Source organism: Schistocerca americana, chromosome 9 (genome assembly GCF_021461395.2).
Source record: "Schistocerca americana isolate TAMUIC-IGC-003095 chromosome 9, iqSchAmer2.1, whole genome shotgun sequence".
NCBI lineage: Eukaryota > Metazoa > Arthropoda > Insecta > Orthoptera > Acrididae > Schistocerca > Schistocerca americana.
In genome coordinates, this window is record NC_060127.1 from 118,732,490 (window position 1) to 118,752,225 (window position 19,736).

Here is a 19,736-nt window from a genome sequence, read left to right on the forward strand (position 1 = left end):
ACAAGATAATATAGTATGCAAATTCAAGGTTGTAAAATTAAAGAGTAAATTAATTTGGAAGTAATCATATCATTGCCACTGTAGGGGGACGGCTGTGTTTTTTTCTCTTGCACTGCAGAAGGAAAAATAATTATAACAAACTGATGTGTTCTCTTATGCTTGCTCTGTGAAATTGGGGGTTTAAAAGTTTTTGGATTTGTGATCAAATTGTTGTTTTATTTGCATGATGTTTCTACAACATTCCTAGTTCTGGGGGCTTCACATACTGCCTTCGGAAAACACAGTGATCAACTTGTATATTTAAACATCAGGTCACACAAGTGATGTATATTCTAACCACAAGAACACACAGACAGTTATGGACACAATATGTTCTTACGTCTAGAAATAGATTGTGCAAGAGAGCCACAGAGTGACTACATTACTAGTACAGTAATCCTAGCAAGAATGTCAACATGGAACTGAGGGCAAGGCTGGCAGGGCCCGACTCTGTAGTGAGCAGTCGGGTGACCGGCAGATTGCACAGAGGAGAAGCTGAGTGCAAATCTGTGAGTAGTGGTTTCTTAACAGGTCCTAGCATCTGCTGACTTCTATGGCACACCTTACAACTGTGTGCCCAGATCTCGGGTGGGAAATATATGCGGGTCACTACATTCTTCCCTCCTTGGGAGTGGTGTCACTGACTCCCCAGGCAAGTTGTGGGTGGCCACGATGTGGAGACGGCATCTGTGTCTGTGGAAGCCTCAGAGATGAGAGGGGAGAGGAACTCCCGATCATTGGAGACCTTAGAATATGGACGAAAGTGGCTGGCATGAGGAGAGCACTGATGCTCTCTAGTTGGAGCACGAGATGACATTGTAGGCGACGGACTGTCTGAGCTGGGATCCTTTGCAATGTCGGGTGGTGATGTGGAAGGTGGAGGTGACTTCGTTGCTGCCGGAGGCCACACAGGAGACATCAAACAGGCATGGGGCTTGTCCACTGACTGGAGGGCCACCAAAGCTGCTGCCAAAAGATGTGAAGTCATAGGCTCATAGGTGGAGGCACTGACACAGGCGGAAGAGGAGGCTGGAACACTGGTGGATATTCTTAAATAATTTTGGAAATTTTTGGATCCCAACTCCTTTTATAGTAAAATGTAGGCGAATTTGATCCTTTGAAGAAGCGATTTCTATGCTCACAGCTTTTTCTCACTTTTTTGGCCTTGTCAGTTCTATAACATCAACTGAAAGCTAAGTTTTTGTGTCTTTGTTACACTGATCAGTATTTCAGGTAACACAACCACAACGAACTTAATATAATCAACAAGCAGAGAGTGACAGGAACAGGGTGGCACTGTGATCAAGGTGTGTCATCACTCAAACAGTGTGGGGACTGCTAGCAAGTTGGTCTGTTGGCCGATAAATTGGTGCTTGTGTAGGACCTTAAGACTGTTCACAATGTAAAATTCGTCATAAGAGGAAGTCGTCCCAAAGTGAAACCTAGCAAAAAAACTACTGAACTACTGATGTTGATAAGATAGATGCACACTAAAAGCAGGATAGATGACGCCCACCTTCAGATGCAATCAGATTAGTAAAATGGTAGTTGGTGACTGCAAATGTACCCCAAACATTCAGTATGAAAGAACTAGTAAATTGAGGTACTATTGGACAAAGGTGTGCCAGCAAAAAAGGAACACGAAGAAGGGAAAAAACCCAAAAATCAGGGACGAGACACATCCTAAGGGATCGGAAAATACTTTGAAAAAGACTTTGTTTTGAAAATGCTGTGTTTATTTAACAACAGATTTTGTAAAGTTAGTAATAAAATTCAAGTTCTTAAAGTGTGTGCAAATGACATCATTTAGAAACATGATGACAGATATCAAGATGTTGATCCATGCATCATGTTTTTGTATGCATTTAAAATAAAAGAGAACCAGAAGCTGTTTATTACTACCTACATTACAATATTGTCTGAAGTGTAAGGGTCTACGGGTTGCACGCAGCCGTACGGTACAAACACGTGCTCGCCAGCCGACCGATCTGGAATGCTGACAGTTTGCTTGGCCAGTACACGTGTGTCCGGCTGCAGTGCGACGCAGGGCGTCCGCAGCACGCTGTATTAACAAGCGTGGCCTCGAGTGCGAAGATGTCTCTTTTCTTAGCTCATTGTGGAGCCTTTCGAAACGACTGTTATTAGTATATCGGACACAGTGATGATGGGTGCGCGTAGCGTGCGTGTTTTATAATCAGCCTTTGTTAATAAAACTGTTAGACTTACTTCACATGTTCGCATATTGCTGTAACTCAAGGACACACTGCTTACAAATCTTGACAAATTTTGTGTCTAATTATCATCCAGGACAACAACACAAACAACCTCCTTATAAAAGTAAACATTAAAAAAAATCCTAGTTGTCCTCCTTGGGAGCTGAATGCAGACTTTATTCCATACAAACTGAAATACTTTGTGCTATGACCTCTGTGCTGAAACCAGTGATCCAGGATGGCCACTTCTGCCCCCACAGTGGCATGTGCGAATAGCTGTGGGGAGGGAAGTCCTGGTCAGTAAAACAACCTTTGCTCTACTGTCCTTGTACAATAGTCGACGGCTGCAACCGACTGTGACTAGTGGCAGTGGATAAGTCCTCATAGATGGTGTACCAAAGGTTGGCGGCGACTGCAACCACGCCAAAATGAGACGGAAGCCCATTGCACGGCAAGCTTACAGCTAGACTGAAGTACTCAGCCTGATGGATCTGGCAGGGGTGCAGGCTTTCCGAATCACACCTGGGAGTCTTGAACGCAGAGTAGAGAGTAAGGCGACAGCACCCGACGAGAGGCTTCACCTCAGCGGTACCAGTTTGAAGCTCGGTATCGTCAGTGCGAGCTGATAGTGAGTAGACCGGCAGCTTTGCCCTGTTGACAGTGATGCCCAGTTGAGCTGTAGCTCTTTGGCTGTATACTTGCCCTGGCTAGTTGTGTTATCACAGGAGCTCGGTTACTGTTACCGGGGTGGCAGTTCTTATGGAAAACTGGAAAATGTCTGGGAACTGCATTTTGTTTGGAGAAATCATGGGAATCTCAGGGAATTTTAGGAATTTCATAAAATCTCAGGGAATTCTGCTTTTTTAACCTAACATTGAAACTGAATTTTACGAATCACAAATTTTAAAATATTTGATATTACAAAGTGTGTTAATTATGTGAATATTACTCCATATAAATTATAGATGTTTAAAAACTGAGATGAAGTACTGCTTATTGCTGGTATATAGCTCAGCTGAGAAAGCCGGCCGGTGTGGCCGTGCGGTTAAAGGCGCTTCAGTCTGGAACCGCGTGACCGCTACGGTCGCAGGTTCGAATCCTGCCTCGGGCATGGATGTGTGTGATGTCCTTAGGTTAGTTAGGTTTAATTAGTTCTAAGTTCTAGGCGACTGATGATCTCAGAAGTTAAGTCGCATAGTGCTCAGAGCCATTTGAACCAATCAGCTGAGAGAAAAGAAAAGTCATTAATGTGGTATGCTACTCCCCCCCATGCCCTGCTCACCATTAATTATCGGGAGCTTCTTGACGCCATGTTCCTCCTCACTTCTGGAATTACCAGGGATTTTTTTTTCCAAGTTTGAGTAGCCACCCTGGCTATGTAGCTGGCTGTGAAACATTGATTTATGCTACAGCATGTTGCAGTTCAGACTGCCGCAACAGTAGTATCCAGCTGCATAATTGTTAGGACAGTGTGCAGCGCGTCCCATCTGCAGTTTGGTTGCAGTCTGAAACCGAGTGACGATATTGATACCTGAAGAAGACAACTTGGGATCGTGTTGAGATATCGTGTAAAGAATATGACAACTCAGCTATCAGCCCAACAACTTGTAGTGAATTGATTTTTGTGTAAACTGTGGTGACATCGCATTCTCAAACACATAGGTTCTTGCTGTGGCAAATTGTACTGCAATTTATGTAGCAACAGAGACTGTACTATGACATTATAGTATACATTTTTCTGTAGTAGTATACCATAGGCACTAAATGGCAACCTTAAATATGATCAAAAATAGTGGTAATGGTACCAGTAAAAAAAAAAGTGTAGTTTTGATTATATGGTGACACATAGGACAGCCCTCATTTTTCCACTAGTGAAAGGGCTAGATGGTATACATTCTTCGAATATAAAAGTTTGTGGCCATGGAACAGTCATTTTTAGTAAATTATTGATAGCTCTGTAATGTTCACCATGTATCTTATTTCTGATATAAATCCCTGTCCTGAGCAAAGCTGTCCTTCTAAGTTGGCTGCTGTAAAACCCCAATTTTGATAGTACAGGGCTGTATAATTCGATGATGTCAGTCGTATTTCACAGCATCTGTGTTGGTGGACACACTGTGTGAATCATTTGATAGTATCTCCAGATTCATAAAAAGAAATGGACACTGTTGTTGTTACATATGGCTTTATTGGAAATTAATCCATAATGCATTTAACATCTGACTGCATATCAGTGTGAAAATATTAATAACTTAACACACAATTAATGTGTTAGAATGATGATGATGATGATGATGATGATGATAGTAATATAAAACAGAAGTCTCAGAAAAGTTATAACATACATTTATGGCATCCAAGGAACATTTTAAGATGTACATACATAATAACTTAGAGAAATAAATCAGTACACACGAGACGGCATGCATCACTTATGTTCCAAAATGCCGCTCGTAAAAACAGGATTCTTCTGGGCTCATACCTTTGGTTCTGTTGGTGACAAAAAGGTGGGGTCAAGTGTTCCACATAGACATTGGGACAGGGACCATTTGTATAGCAAACAGAAGGTTTGTCCTAGTCTCACTGTCCTACGGTATGACCTCAGAGTATGAATATTACACCTTTTCTCCTACTTAGGCAAATGGAAGAAAGTGTCTGGTTCTTTTTGCGTGTGATGTGGTCTGTGCCTGTACCTTAAGGAGCTTATGGAGCCACCATTAGTTCATGGGCAGCAAATGACTGAAATTTTTATGATGTATTCCTAAAATTTCAATATCAAACAATGGTGAAAATTTTCTTGATATCTTTGCCCATTTCTGAGATATAGAGGTTCAGATTTACCCCACTTCTACATGTAAACTACACATGTGAAATCCAGAGTGAGACAAAATCTAAATAATAAGTAACGACAGCAAGTTGCGTAGATTTTAATGTTATGTTCTGTAGGCATTTAGCTAGAAGTACCATCTTTTGTTTCCAAAACTCTTTATCCCTTATTGAGAAACAACCCCAAAACTTGGTTTTTCGGTACCAAAACTGAGCCGCAGGTTCCCAGACAGCTATTTGCAGGAAATGAGTGTAATTTTTACAATATATTTGTAGGATCCCGAACAAAGTCACCCTACATGTACATGTGAAATACACATGTAAAATCCGGTGTGTACAAAAACATAGTTTATAAAGTGACATGGTGCAGAGAAATATGCTGTAAAGTGTCCCCATTATCATCTAAAGTGTTCTAGAAACCCAATGTTGTAGTACTGAAGTACATGCAAAATTTTTGTGCATGTATAATCTCAACTGAGGTGTAAAATTACTGTTGTGTTACTTGAATTTCACACAAGAAAACTATAAAGATTTTACTGACCCATAAATTGGTTTGCATATGAGTGACAAGCTCTGCTGTGGCAGGGAAAGGAAAGGAACTGGCGGAAAAATGCTTCTATCAGAGCACAAAGAAGGTGAATATGCTGCTGTTTAGAAGACACTGGCTGAAAAGTGGGGTACCAGCTGCCTCATTGTACCTTCCTCAGCACCTTTAAAAATGTTCCCAAAAATTTGATATGCGAAAATATTCAGATTTTTTAATGCTGAGAGATGAGCAGACAGTGGCAGTGGGCAAGATGTGGATAAGTAATAAATACCAGAAGATGGTAGACCGTGGTTGTGGTATAGAAAGAATGAAGGAGACAAAGGCAGTGTGAAAGAAAGAGAGGAACACAGAGGAAGTGGATCAGAGTTGACAGTGACAGAACAGTGCTAGGAGAAGAGTGAAGGAGACAGTGCCAATGGGAGAGGAATAAAGAGGAGAATGTGGAACTGGGTGGAGCTAGCGATACTGAGAGACGGAGGCTATGACAGTGACAGTGAGGAAGAGAGAGATAGTGACAATAGAAGAGGCAGCAGCAGTAAGAATGAGTGGCTGAGATAATAGCAGTAAGAGAGAGCAACTGTTAGACAGTGACAGTGAGAGGAGACTAGTAGTAAGAGAGAATGAAAGAGAATGTGGCTGTGGAGCAGGAGACAGTGACAGTTAGATCCACAAAGAGATAATGACAATGAGTAAGTGAGAATGGCCAAGTGGGACTGTGACTGTGACTTGCAGTGATGGACTGGTGGGTGTGAGCAAGTTACAGTCAGAGGAGCTTGTGGCAGTGAGAGGTGAGTTGCGTGTTAAAAAGAGCACAAATATGTTCACAAGCCAAAATTTTCGGGAACATTTTTTAAGATCTTGAGGAAGGTAGAATGAGACAGTTGATACCCCACTTTTCTATCAGAGTCTTTTGAAAAGGAACATATTCACCCTTTTTGTATTCTAAGAGGAGCATTTTTTCATTCGTGTAATAGTGATGCCCCCCCATGAACCATGGACCTTGCCGTTGGTGGGGAGGCTTGCGTGCCTCAACGATACATATAGCCGTACCATAGGTGCAACCACAACGGAGGGGTATCTGTTGAGAGACCAGACAAACGTGTGGTTCCTGAAGAGGGGCAGCAGCCTTTTCAGTAGTTGCAGGGGCAACAGTCTGGATGATTGACTGATCTGGCCTTGTAACACTAATCAAAATGGCCTTGCTGTTCTGGTACTGCGAACGGCTGAAAGCAAGGGGAAACTACAGCCATAATTTTTCCTGAGGGCATGCAGCTTTACTGTATGATTAAATGATGATGGCGTCCTCTTGGGTAAAATATTCCGGAGGTAAAATAGTCCCCCATTCGGATCTCCGGGTGGGGACTACTCAAGAGGACATCATTATCAGGAGAAAGGAAACTGGCATTTTACGGATCAGAGCATGGAATGTCAGATCCCTTAATCGGGCAGGTAGGTTAGAAAATTTAAAAAGGGAAATGGATAGGTTAAAGTTAGATATAGAGCGAATTAGTGAAGTTCGGTGGAAGGAGGAACAAGACTTTTGGTCAGGTGAATACAGGGTTATAAATACAAAATCAAATAAGGGTAATGCAGGTGTAGGTTTAATAATGAATAAAAAAATAGGAGTACGGGTAAGCTCCTACAAACAGCATAGTGAACGCATTATTGTGGCCAAGATAGATACGAAGCCCACGCCTACTACAGTTGTACAAGTTTATATGCCAACTAGCTCTGCAGATGACGAAGAAATTGATGAAATGTATGATGAAATAAAATAAATTATTCAGGTAGTGAAGGGAGATGAAAATTTAATAGTCATGGGTGACTGGAAATCATCAGTAGGAAAAGGGAGAGAAGGAAACATAGTAGGTGAATATGGATTGGGGCTAAGAAATGAAGAGGAAGCCACCTGGTAGAATTTTGCCCAGAGCATAACTTAATCATAGCTAACACTTGGTTCAAGAATCATGAAAGAAGGTTGTATACATGGAAGAACCCTGGAGATACTAGAAGGTATCAGATACATTATATAATGGTAAGACAGAGATTTAGGAACCAGGTTTCAAATTGTAAGACATTTCCAGGGGCAGATGTGGACTCTGACCACAGTCTATTGGTTATGAACTGTAGATTAAAACTGAAGAAACTGCAAAAAGGTGGGAATTTAAGGAGAAGGGACCTGGATAAACTGAAAGAACCAGAGGTTGTACAGAGTTTCAGGGAGAGTATAAGGGAACAATTGACAGTAATGGGGGAAAGAAATACAGTAGAAGAAGAATGGGTAGCTTTGAGGGATGAAATAGTGAAGGCAACAGAGGAACAAATAGGTAAAAAGACGAGGGCTAGTAGAAACCCTTGGATAACAGAAGAAATATTGAATTTAATTGATGAAAGAAGAAAATATAAAAATGCAGTAAATGAAGCAGGCAAAAAGGAATACAAACGTCTCAAAAATGAGGTCAACAGGAAGTGCAAAATGGCTAAGCAGGAATGGCTAGAGGACAAATGTAAGGATGTAGAGACTTATCTCACTAGGGGTAAGATAGATACTGCTTACAGGAAAATTAAAGAGACCTTTGGAGAAATGAGAACCACTTGCATGAATATCAGGAGCTTTGATGGAAACTCAGTTCTAAGCAAAGAAGGGAAAGCAGGAAGGTGGAAGGAGTATATAGAGGGTCTATACAAGGGTGGAGTACTTGAGGACAATATTATGGAAATGGAATAGGATGTAGATGAAGATGAAATGGGAGATATGATACTGCGTGAAGAGTGTGACAGAGCACTGAAAGACCTGAGTCGAAACAAGGCCCCAGGAGTAGACAACATTCCATTAGAACTACTGACGGCCTTGGGAGAGCCAGTCCTGACAAAACACTACCATCTGGTGAGCAAGATGTATGAGACAGGCGAAATACCCTCAGACTTCAAGAAGAATATAATAATTCCAATCCCAAAGAAAGCAGGTGTTGACAGATGTGAAAATTACCGAACTATCAGTTTAATAAGTCACAGCTGCAAAATACTAACGCAAATTCTTTACAGACGAATGGAAAAACTGATAGAAACCAACCTCTGGGAAGATCAGTTTGGATTCCGTAGAAATGTTGGAACACGTGAGGCAATACTGACCCTATCACTTATATTAGAAGAAAGATTAAGGAAAGGCAAACCTACATTTCTAGCATCTGTAGACTTAGAGAAAGATTTTGACAATGTTGATTGGAATACTCTCTTTCAAATTCTGAAGGTGGCAGGGGTAAAATATAGGGAGCGAAAGGCTATTTATAATTTGTACAGAAAGCAGATGGCAGTTACAAGAGTCGAGGGGTATGAAAGGGAGCAGTGGTTGGGAAGGGAGTGAGACAGGGTTGTAGCCTATCCCCGATGTTATTCAATCTGTATGTTGAGCAAGCAGTAAAGGAAACAAAAGGAAAAATTCGGAGTAGGTATTAAAATCCATGGAGAAGAAATAAAAACTTTGAGGTCCGCCGATGACATTGTAATTCTATCAGACAGCAAAGGACTTGGAAGAGCAGCTGAACGGAATGGACAGTGTCTTGAAAGGAGGGTGCAAGATGAACATCAACAAAAGCAATACGAGGATAATGGAATGTAGTCGAATTAAGTCGGGTGATGCTGAGGAAATTAGATTAAGAAATGAGACACTTAAAGTAGTAAAGGAGTTTTGCTATTTGGGGAGCAAAATAACTGACGATGGTCGAAGTAGAGAGGATATAAAAAGGAGACTGGCAATGGCAAGGAAAGCGTTTCTGAAGAAGAAAAATTTGTTAACATCGAGTATAGATTTAAATGTCAGGAAGTCGTTTCTGAAAGTATTTGTATGGAGTGTAGCCATGTATGGAAGTAAAACATGGATGATAAATACTTTAGACAAGAAGAGAATAGAAGCCTTTGAAATGTGGTGCTACAGAAGAATGCTGAAGATTAGATGGGTAGATCACATAACTAATGAGGAGGTATTGAATAGAATTGGGGAGAAGAGGAGCTTGTGGCACAACTTGACTAGAAGAAGGGATCGGTTGGTAGGACATGTTCTGAGACATCGAGGGATCACCAATTTAGTACTGGAGGGCAGCGTGGAGGGTAAAAATCGTAGAGGGAGACCAAGAGATGAATACACTAAGCAGATTCAGAAGGATGTAGGCTGCAGTAGTTACTGGGAGATGAAGAAGCTTGCACAGGGTAGAGTAGCATGGAGAGCTGCATCAAACCAGTCTCAGGACTGAAGACCACAACAACAACAATAATAGTGATGCAAAGGTTGCCAAAAGGTATAAGGTTTAATTTGTAACATCCCAATATAGTTTGTGGATGTTCATTTCCTTCTGTGCTTTGGTATCCAAACATGATCGTGTCAGTAGGTGATCTGAATCCACAACACCAGTTTTGCAAATAGGCCATTCATTTGTGGAAATTACTTATGTGTTGTTTAGATGTTAGGCTAGACAGTTGTGTCCCATTGTCAGTTGAAAGCTGTCTATTGTTTCCTTCCTCAGTTTATTCCTGTATAACTTCTGGTGGTCTTGTCTGTTTTTCCATATTTTCCTTTTGATTTACTTGTTATGTCTGTTATATGGGATTCCAAAATTGCTATGTAAGTTTCTGAAGTGTATCAGATAAAATTGATTTTTTGTAGCTTGTATACAACTTCCTTTTCTGACCAATAAGTCAACAGTCTCATTTCTGTCGATTCTTACATGTGACGATTTCCATTGAAACACTTTTCTTATTTGTGTCCATGATGCAGGCTACTGTAAGGGATGTATTATTTCAGTTATGGCTTGTAACAATATTGTGAAAAGGAAAGTTGCTACTCACCACATAGAGGAGACGCTGAGTAGCAGATAGGCACAACAAAAAGATTGTCACAAATAAAGCTTTCGGCCAGTAAGGCCTTTGTCAGAAATAGACGACACACAAACGTTTGCGCTCACACACACAGACACACACACACACACACACACACACACACACACACAGTTTGCAGTCTCAGGCCACACTGCCAAACTTATGGTTTTGTTTCTGTAGATTGGTTTGCTGAGGTTGCTTGAATGGCTTCTCTTGAATCAGTCAATATCACATCTTTTATAAATAAGTTGATTCTGTATGTAAGGTTGTTTATTGCTGGTTGTAGTGTGTATCATTGAGCATAAAATATGTAATATACTGCTCAACCAGGGAGTATTGATGAAATAATTTCCAGCTGCATCACTACTCTGCGAACCATCCATATATATTCTAAGCCATTCTGGTTCTGTGTATTTTCATATAGCATCTTTATTGCAATTAAAACTGTATCTGGAGTTCCTTCTTAGTAATATTGTAAACTTTTTAAAAAAAATTTTTTTTTATGTCCATGTAATGGAAACGATAGACAAGTTCTTTGTTGTGATTCTCTGTAGTTAAATTTATATCTAGGCTTGAATTACATTCATAGCATAAAACATTTAATTTCATGATGCGCTGCTTCATGTTTTACGATTTAAAGTGTCCGAAAAGCTTGCACGTAACATAAAGCAATAAATTGGGAATCCCAATTAGTTCAAAAGAAAATTTAATGCATACCCCATTAACCACTCTTACAAATTATCTAACTATCTAGATTCATGGACTGAAAATTTCTGTTAATTATGTGTCAAGTAGCAATGATCATAATAAAGCTGTATGATAGGTATTGTATTGTAAACTAGCCCCTGTTGTTCAGATGTAAGTAACTGTTTTCTTTGAAAACTACAAATATTATCAAGAAAAATTAAACTACTATTAGAAGACAACTGCTATTGAACATAACATAACACAAGCAGCAGCTTTCCTTCTAATTTACAAGGCGACAAGTAGCTGTATAGGCAGGCATAGTGTCACACACTATGCAGATAGTTTATTGTTAGTAGAATGTACAGATTAAGTTGTGCCCAAATAGCCACATGCATCGGCACGCTGCTTCCAGGACTCAGGGAAGCGTACTGGCCCTGTGTCGAGTCCTCCCAGCAGATTAACGATTAGGGTCAGTGTGCTGGACAGCCCAGATGTCAGTTTTTCGTGGTTTCCCATATCCGACTAGTGGTATACTGGGGCAATACCCACATCCCACCACAGTTATGGGATCTGCAAACACTTAAAAAACAGTCCCACACTTTGACACAGTGTAGCGCGAGACACAGATAGATGGGGTACACAATTTCTGTTCTGGGAAGCAAAGGATGATGACAGGAAGTACACTCGGTCACCTCTGATCACTAACTTTGACTAATCCGTATTAACGTGGCAATCCTGTGGAGGTTCAGGATAAGGCCTGGAAAAAGAAGGAGAAAGAAGACAATGTACAGTTGATTGTTAATGTACAGCTTGACTTCTCTTTCTCTTGATGGGATCTCTATAACGTGATGAATGAATGAAGCAGTTAGTAGTGTCACATTAAATTGTATTGAAATGGTTAATTTTTCTTATAGGTCTTGCTGAACTCTGCGAACTTTGACAGATTTGAGGGTATAACACCCAGTCTCCTGAGGTCTGTCGATGACATGCTGGCGAAAGATATATCTAAGTTCATGTCAATGTTGGCAGCAGAGAAAATTGAAGAAGAAAAATTGGGATCCAAAAAATTTATTCACGGTAAGATTAGTTTGCTTTACAACAGCTGAAATGTAACATACTTGTTTATGTGTGCAAATCTGTTGAAGATTTTTTTAGTTTAGACATCATATCCATACACCTAATATTGAAACAAGGGTATGGATATAATGTCGAAACTAAGGCTCATTTGTTTCATTGTAAGCATTCTGGATTGCCAAGACAGAATATTGATTGGAAAATATAGTCAAGTGAGAAGATTATAATCACTGTGTTCTTCCATTTCTTGCCACAGTGTTAAATGATCGATAGGGAGTACTCCTTTAAATTCAGCACCATTTGCACAAAGCAGTCTTTGAGGGGGGGGGGGGGGGGGTTCCAGGGAGACACATTTATAGCGAAATAGTTCATGGCTTTTACACCATGCCTGTCTAGTTGAAAAGCTCATCCAAAGTTGCAACCAAATTCTTCCCTCTTTTCTGATATGGTACTGGAATACTATAAAGATAAATATAAGAAATTGTTTGTGGGATTCATAACCTATTAATTTCTTACGGGACATGCTCGAGCTTTGCTGCTTGTTCATGAATTTTTGGCCAAAAACAACGCAGTACAATAATGCCCTATCTGTGTACTCACCAAATGTCATTTCAGAAGCATATGTGAGATTATTCCTGCAGCAAAGACACTGCCAGTTTTCCTTTTGATTGTTTCCAATCTGAGCTAAAGAACTAGTTTTTTTATTTTATGTTTTCGTTTTGCCTGGAGGAGGAGATTCAACTGTGAATTATATAATCTGAATAATGAACCAATGAACCATACATTGTCAGCTGTATCAAGATTAAAAGGCAATCTGTGTGCTGAGAGCTAATGACAGAATTGAGAAATTCAATTGAAATACGCAGCACAGTGCCCAAAGGAACCCAGAGGATTGGAAGTCCAGTTCTTAAGAAGGGAGGAAGCTGTCAAGCAGGATATAAGAAAATTGGGATCGAGAATTTGAGGAGTTTGACAATACACAAGAAAGAATGGAATGACCTTCTGTGGAAAGCCGAGGGTTACCCAGATTACAGACTTTGGGCTGAAACACCAGCCGGCCTGAGTGTGGTTTCTAGACAGTTTCCCACACTCATTGGACAGATGTTGGCCTTATCCCTAAATTATGCCTCAACAGATGTTGTATACAAATAGTTAAAATATGATATCTTGGAGAACAAAGTTTACATTCACAGGCATCTGGGGCACACAAGTTCTCCCCCTCAAGTTACCTCGTTGACTGCGGTGCCAGGAAGGGTATCCAGCCACAGAATTAAATAATTAAATAAAATCTGCCAAGTCCTGGAAAAGCAGACTCTGTAACTGACAGGATAAATAATGGGGAAAGGAAGAAGAAGAATGTCAAGGCTCATAAAGGGCTGCTGTGCCATATGATGATTTATTTTTTTATTTTTTTATGCAACCTGATGAGATTTGAGTGTTCACATCGTCCCGTACATTGGATCAGGGCTTTAGACGTGTAATACGTGTTACCTAACAGTTACTTGAAGACTGATGATAGTTTAAATGTATATCAAAAGGAAAATTCACTGTGAACTAATTAATACATAGTTGCTGGCCATGTATTGCCAATACACAAACATGAAAGTACATAGACTATTCTAGCTCTTGGAACCAATAGTTCCTACTTCATGGAGGGGAGTGGGATAGTTTGGGGTAAGTCTGAAAGAAAGGATAGGTTACTCAGAGCACATGATGATATTGCATATGACTCAGAACTTTGGCTGAAATAAAATGACATACTAAACACATTATTCCATTTTGCACTGCAGAAACCTGGGTCAGGAATGAAAGGGCAAAAAAGTAAGGTGCTTGCAAAGTCAGATAAGTGAAACAAATGTGAAAGAGATAAGAAATGAAAGTGTTAGGGAAATAACACATGTGGAACACTTACAAGAGAATATTTGGGAAAGAAGATCAAGAGCATATGGACATTTGAAGAAAAAAGAAATGAAGATGTATAGGAAGATGCACGAGACAAAGATGAATAGTGAGAAGCTGAGGAGAAGACTAAAGGTGTGCAAGAATGCACACAAAAGAGAGGGGAAGGCCAGGAAAGAACAGCTGCAAAGAGGGCTCAGGAAGATCGGAGAAAGCGGAGAGGCTCATTTTCCGAGTAGACCATGTCAGTGGCAGAACAGTTTGAGAAGATTTTGTTATCCCGTAAGAAATTAATAGGTTATGAATCCCACAAACAATTTCTTATATTTATCTTTATAGTATTCCAGTACCATATCAGAAAAGAGGGAAGAATTTGGTTGCAACTTTGGATGAGCTTTTCAACTAGACAGAAAATACTGTCGCCACATACTTCCGCTTGCCTGTAAGTCTTTAAATAGTTTCAGAGCATATTTCCACAAGATTTCTGGTCAGAGCAGCTGGAGATAGCGATTGTGTGTGTGAGGTGTGCTTGCCCGTGTGAATGGGGGTGTGTGTACTTTATTGAGGAAGTCTCTGGCCCAAAGCTAAATGTTTAATTGTCGTTTCGTTGTGCCTGTCTGTAACTCGACATGTCGTGTTGACCATGAGTAGCAATATATCCTTTCCATAACATTGTTGATATTCCTATCTAGACTTTCCATCATTTGATTTCCACAAGACGTGAAATGTGAACTTGTGCTTTCATTATACTGAATCTCTGTTATTGCAGACTAATCCTGCATGGTCAAAGTGGTGAGAATATGAGACCATTACAACTAATTGTGAATATTTTAATGTGTTCCACCTGCAACATTTGTCTGTACGACCACGTCATTGCTTTGTATACCTAGTTAGGTCAGTTGTGATCAGACGAGTTACTGCGCACGGTTTCTGCTTCATCGCCTCCTCAGTGTGCCAGCACCTCAGTAGCACACATCAGAGATAAGTGCCTGTCATCTCACTGTAATGGAAACACAAGGTCTCTCTTATCTATAATCTGTTCATCATAAGAATAAACCTGGTGTAAACATTGCACTATGTATTCTTCCGCGTTTGCTGGATCCTCACTGGGTTTCAGTTTCACGTGGGACTACAGCCAAGCTGTCACGAGTACTGTCAAGTACGATAATATGGGTACGTTTTGTGCTGTGCGTTACGTGCACATCGACTGACAAGCAGAGGAGCAATACAGCTTCGAATATCATTTAATTTTTAAGCAGCATGAAATAATACACTGCAGATCTCCCACAATACGCTCCTTAGACAACTAGATGAAAACTGCAACACATTATTGTTTTTTGCTAACGTACTATTGTAGCGAAAAACAAGAATGATGAAAATTCCTAACTTAATCACAGGGTAATTTTTCTGCATAAGCTGTGTGTAACACAAGAGAGTATTCAAGGATTTCGCCATATAGTTAAATATTCAAGCCACTGAAGGTATTACTTACAGTCAGTCATCTGGTAATATCTTAGCTCTTTCCTTATCCGAATCCGAAAAATACATTTCAATTCTGGAGGTATCACCTGTTTTGTGGATATCGAGCCTATCGACAACAGAACCCACAAAGCCAACCAGGCGCAACATTTTCTCTTCTTCTTTTATGACGAGCCATTCTATATCCCGCCAGAGTTCAGCAGTGACGTGTGAAAAAGCTGTGTGCGTTAGTTCCAGTACGTCTGGCAGCTTAACGGTCTGTTTACGTCTCTGGCCAAATCCCGCAGCTTGGCTCCAGATCGGTTCTGTTGGGTTAATATTGTAATGGTACAGTAGCAAATGTAAAAATGCGGCATTTGTATGATGTGCTCGATGCTGTGAAAATGATTGTTTTTGATGTTTATACATTCACTTATCTACCTCTGTGTTATAAAATGATGGACATAGTCCAAATAAACAGGATTTGATTTTTCATTTTTGCCTTATTTCCTTAATTAAAAAACTTTTATGAACAGTCTTTCATAAAACATCAATAATTAAGAATTTGTATTTGAAATTGAAAAAGGAATTTCACGTCCAGTATGTAATTAGAAACAAGAAGATGTGCATTATTCATAAAAAAAAGATGATGAGTTTCATAATTACGAGATGTAGGTATTTCAAATTGAATGAGAAGAAAAAACTGATACTGGGGAAATGTGAACAAACGCATGAATAACCTCCTTTGCTTTACATTCCATTACGCTACTGACTGTGCTACACATTCAATGTGTGTTAGTTTATCAACTGCATCATAGACAAAACTGGGAAAACTTCAAAGCCAGTTATCTCCATAAATTTACGAAAAACATTAAGAACAGCCTATTTCTTGGCACTTTTTAACTGTGTTCCACGCACATGTTTCACTACGGAGCACAAAGCAGCCTCGGCCATTTTCATACTCCGCATTAACAGCGTGACAATCAGAGCACAACTCTGCAGAGGCTGAGACTGTACACGATTTTTGAAATAAAAACAATGTGGCTACAGCGTGATTAAGAAAAACATTGATGGCTCTTAATACATTTGAATATCTTAAAGTTTTATTTAATGTAACTTAGTGATAAGATATCTAATATATAAGTAGGAACTACTTCCAAGAGCGTAACAACACCAGTGTAGATGTGCTACTGCTTCTGACCAATCATCACATTTGTGTTTGTTTACATCTGGTTTATTCTTATGATGAACGGATTATAGCGTTTGAGCTGTGCCCATAAGTAAAGCAGAAACATTGGAAATGCCTTCTCTGTTGCCGTTGTGTGCCTCAAGATGAGCTAATGTGCACTCTACACACAATTTGATGCCCTTTTGCTGTTAAGAAGTAACTGAAGCACTTCCTTTTGTCACCCTCAAATGTTTCCATAATTCTCAAATGTGCCCAGTTTCCCTCCTATCAGACAGTGAAACAAATGCTTCCGTCTTCCCCTGGGTACACTTTTTTGTCTTTTCATTCCTCGGGTGCATCACTTTCTTTTCCCCCGTCTTCACACATTGCATTCTATCACATTCCTCCATCTCTCCCTCTTCCGGCCTTTCCCTCGTATCCATTTCTGCCAGTGCTCATAGTTTAAGTCTATCTTCCTGTAATTGTCTTTATTGTTATACTACTCACAAAAGAATGTGAACTATGTCTTTTGTACACTGTCATTAATTTCTAAATATTGTATTCTACTTTAGATGTAATGCGCTAATCGTAACATGTGTAATGCGAAATATGTAGAATGCCTGGTTACATGTAACAGTATGAGAGCCTCATGGCCCTAACCATGATAGGTTAAATCAATAAATCAAGCAATAAATAAAATCAAACAATATGCCTATCTGCAACTCAGCATCTCCGCTGCATATTGAGTAGCAACTTTACTATTAAAAATAAATAAATAAATAAAAATGAATGAGGTCCTAAACCCACTGTTCTGTTCTGTTTCATTGGTGATATCTTGTCCTATATCTACAAATGCTGCTAATTCTCCAGTCACACCCTCAAACTCAGAAAAGCACCCCTCTCTTTACACAATATCTCCCCAAACCGAAACCATTTAACCACATCCTTTTTCACTTCACGTGGAGGGTTACTGACGCTTGTCTTTTTGCACACCATTTGTGAATGGAATAGGAAATTGGTACCTAATACCCTCTGCCACATTTTCTGTGGTGGGTTTTGGAGCAGTGAGTGACATGTGGGTGCAATGTATTATGGAGGTTCTAACCTTCGCCATTTGTAGTTGATAACTACAGTTTGTTGTTCTGAAGTAATGAATTTATTTTATAATTTTGGTTTGTTGTCATAAAGTTGATTTCCAGAAGCCATTGTTCAATGCCTATTCACACATCCTTAGTAAGAATTGTGTGCAGAGTTATCAATCTGCCAAAATTAATGTTTTCTTTATTTTTATTTTTTCGAATACGATTGCTATTTGTTTTGCCGGTAAATTTCTGGCCAAAATTGTGATAGTTTTCCCAATGACTAACAATGCCAAATACTTTCAGGTGGTGCATTTGTGAGTGTCGTCGACACAGAAAATCCGTTCAGTGAGAGAGAAGGTATCAGGCAAGGCTTAGGAGAAAAGGAATGGGTTGTTGAAAAATTTCGGAGCCAGTATGATGACACGTTTGATAATCTGAAGCCACAGCACGGAAAGCTGACAAAAACAGGTAGGTCAGAAACACTGAAAACTAAAATTATAAATTTCATATATGAGGACGTGCTGAAAGCTAGTGCCTCCAAATATTTTATGTGAAAACTTAAAACTTTTTTAATAAAACAAATGTTACTGACATTATGCATCTTTGTTCTTCGTTTCTGGATATTTATTTCTCAACATGGTCATCCTGGCGACAAATAGGTTTCTTCAAATGACAGACCAGTTTGTCGATACAGTCACTGTAGAATATTTGACTTTCTCGATGGAGCCACAACCTCGGCACTGCTTGCACCACTTCATCACCATCAAAGTGAAGTCCTTGAAGGTGTTCTTTAAATTTTGGAAACAGATGAAAATTGGATGGGGCTGAGTCTGAACTGTGTAGAGGATGACCAAAGACACTGAACACAGGGCAATGGATCGTTGCAGGTGTCGCAGTATTTGTATGTGGTCTGGCATCGTTGTGCTGAAGGAGAGTGCTCTACTTGTGGATGAACTTTTCAAATTTGAAACTCGAGTACAGCACACTGTTTCTCATGCACCGACATAGTTACATTACATACTGCTGTGTTACATGCTACGATTCGGAGCCGTCTAGCAGCAGAAGGCTGCAAATATGTAGACATGAGGAATAAACGTGTAGAATGTTGCTCATGTTTGTTTTATTTAAAGAGACTAGAGAATATTCACATAAAAAATTCGGAGGTGCCCTCGTTCAGAGGAGAAGAATGAAAATTTGAATTGTGAAGGAGGAAAATATTGCTAACTGTTTTCAAGACTGCAGTGTTACCTGTAACTAGACATTAATGTTTGTTACATTAGGGATAAAGTTCAGTCTCAGTGGATGATAGAAGTTTAAGTATTTGCTAGAGGCAGCTTAATTTTCAGAAAATGGAATGAAGCAGAATCGTAACAAAGAACTAAGTACACTCGGAAGTCCATTATTACGTACTGCTCTGTATCAAACAATGGAAAATCCAGGATGGAATGTAACAATACCAGAGAAGGAAAGTTGCTACTCACCATATAGTACAGATGCTGAGTCGTGATAGGCACAACAAAAAGATTAACACCATTAAAGCTTTCAGCCATTAAGGCCTTTGTCAGCAGTAGACACACATACACACACGCGCGCGCACCCACACACACACAACTTGCACACGTGTGCAGTCTCAGAGAGCTGAAACAACACTGCCAGTGTGGTTTCAGTGTGGTTTAATGACCGAAAGCTTTAATTGTGTGAATCTTTTTGTTGTGCCTATCGCAACTCAGCATCTCTGCTATATGGTGAGTAGCAACTTTCCTTCTCTGGTATTGTTATTGTTCTGTATGATTGATTCACTGAATTTTTCACAATAAAATAAAAAATTGCAACAAAACCACACATTATCTAGATGGAATGTCTTGTAAAGA

General features: G+C 39.8%; 1 protein-coding gene across 1 annotated transcript in view; it reads left to right on the forward strand.

Moving 5' to 3' along the window:
- Positions 1–19,736, forward strand: part of LOC124550911 (EH domain-containing protein 1-like) — a 42,622-nt gene that overhangs the window by 21,284 nt on the left and 1,602 nt on the right. The window contains exons 5-6 of the mRNA XM_047125704.1: positions 12,099–12,261; positions 18,169–18,333. Of these exons, the coding sequence (XP_046981660.1) occupies positions 12,099–12,261; positions 18,169–18,333 (328 nt within the window). The remainder of the gene's footprint in view (positions 1–12,098; positions 12,262–18,168; positions 18,334–19,736) is intronic.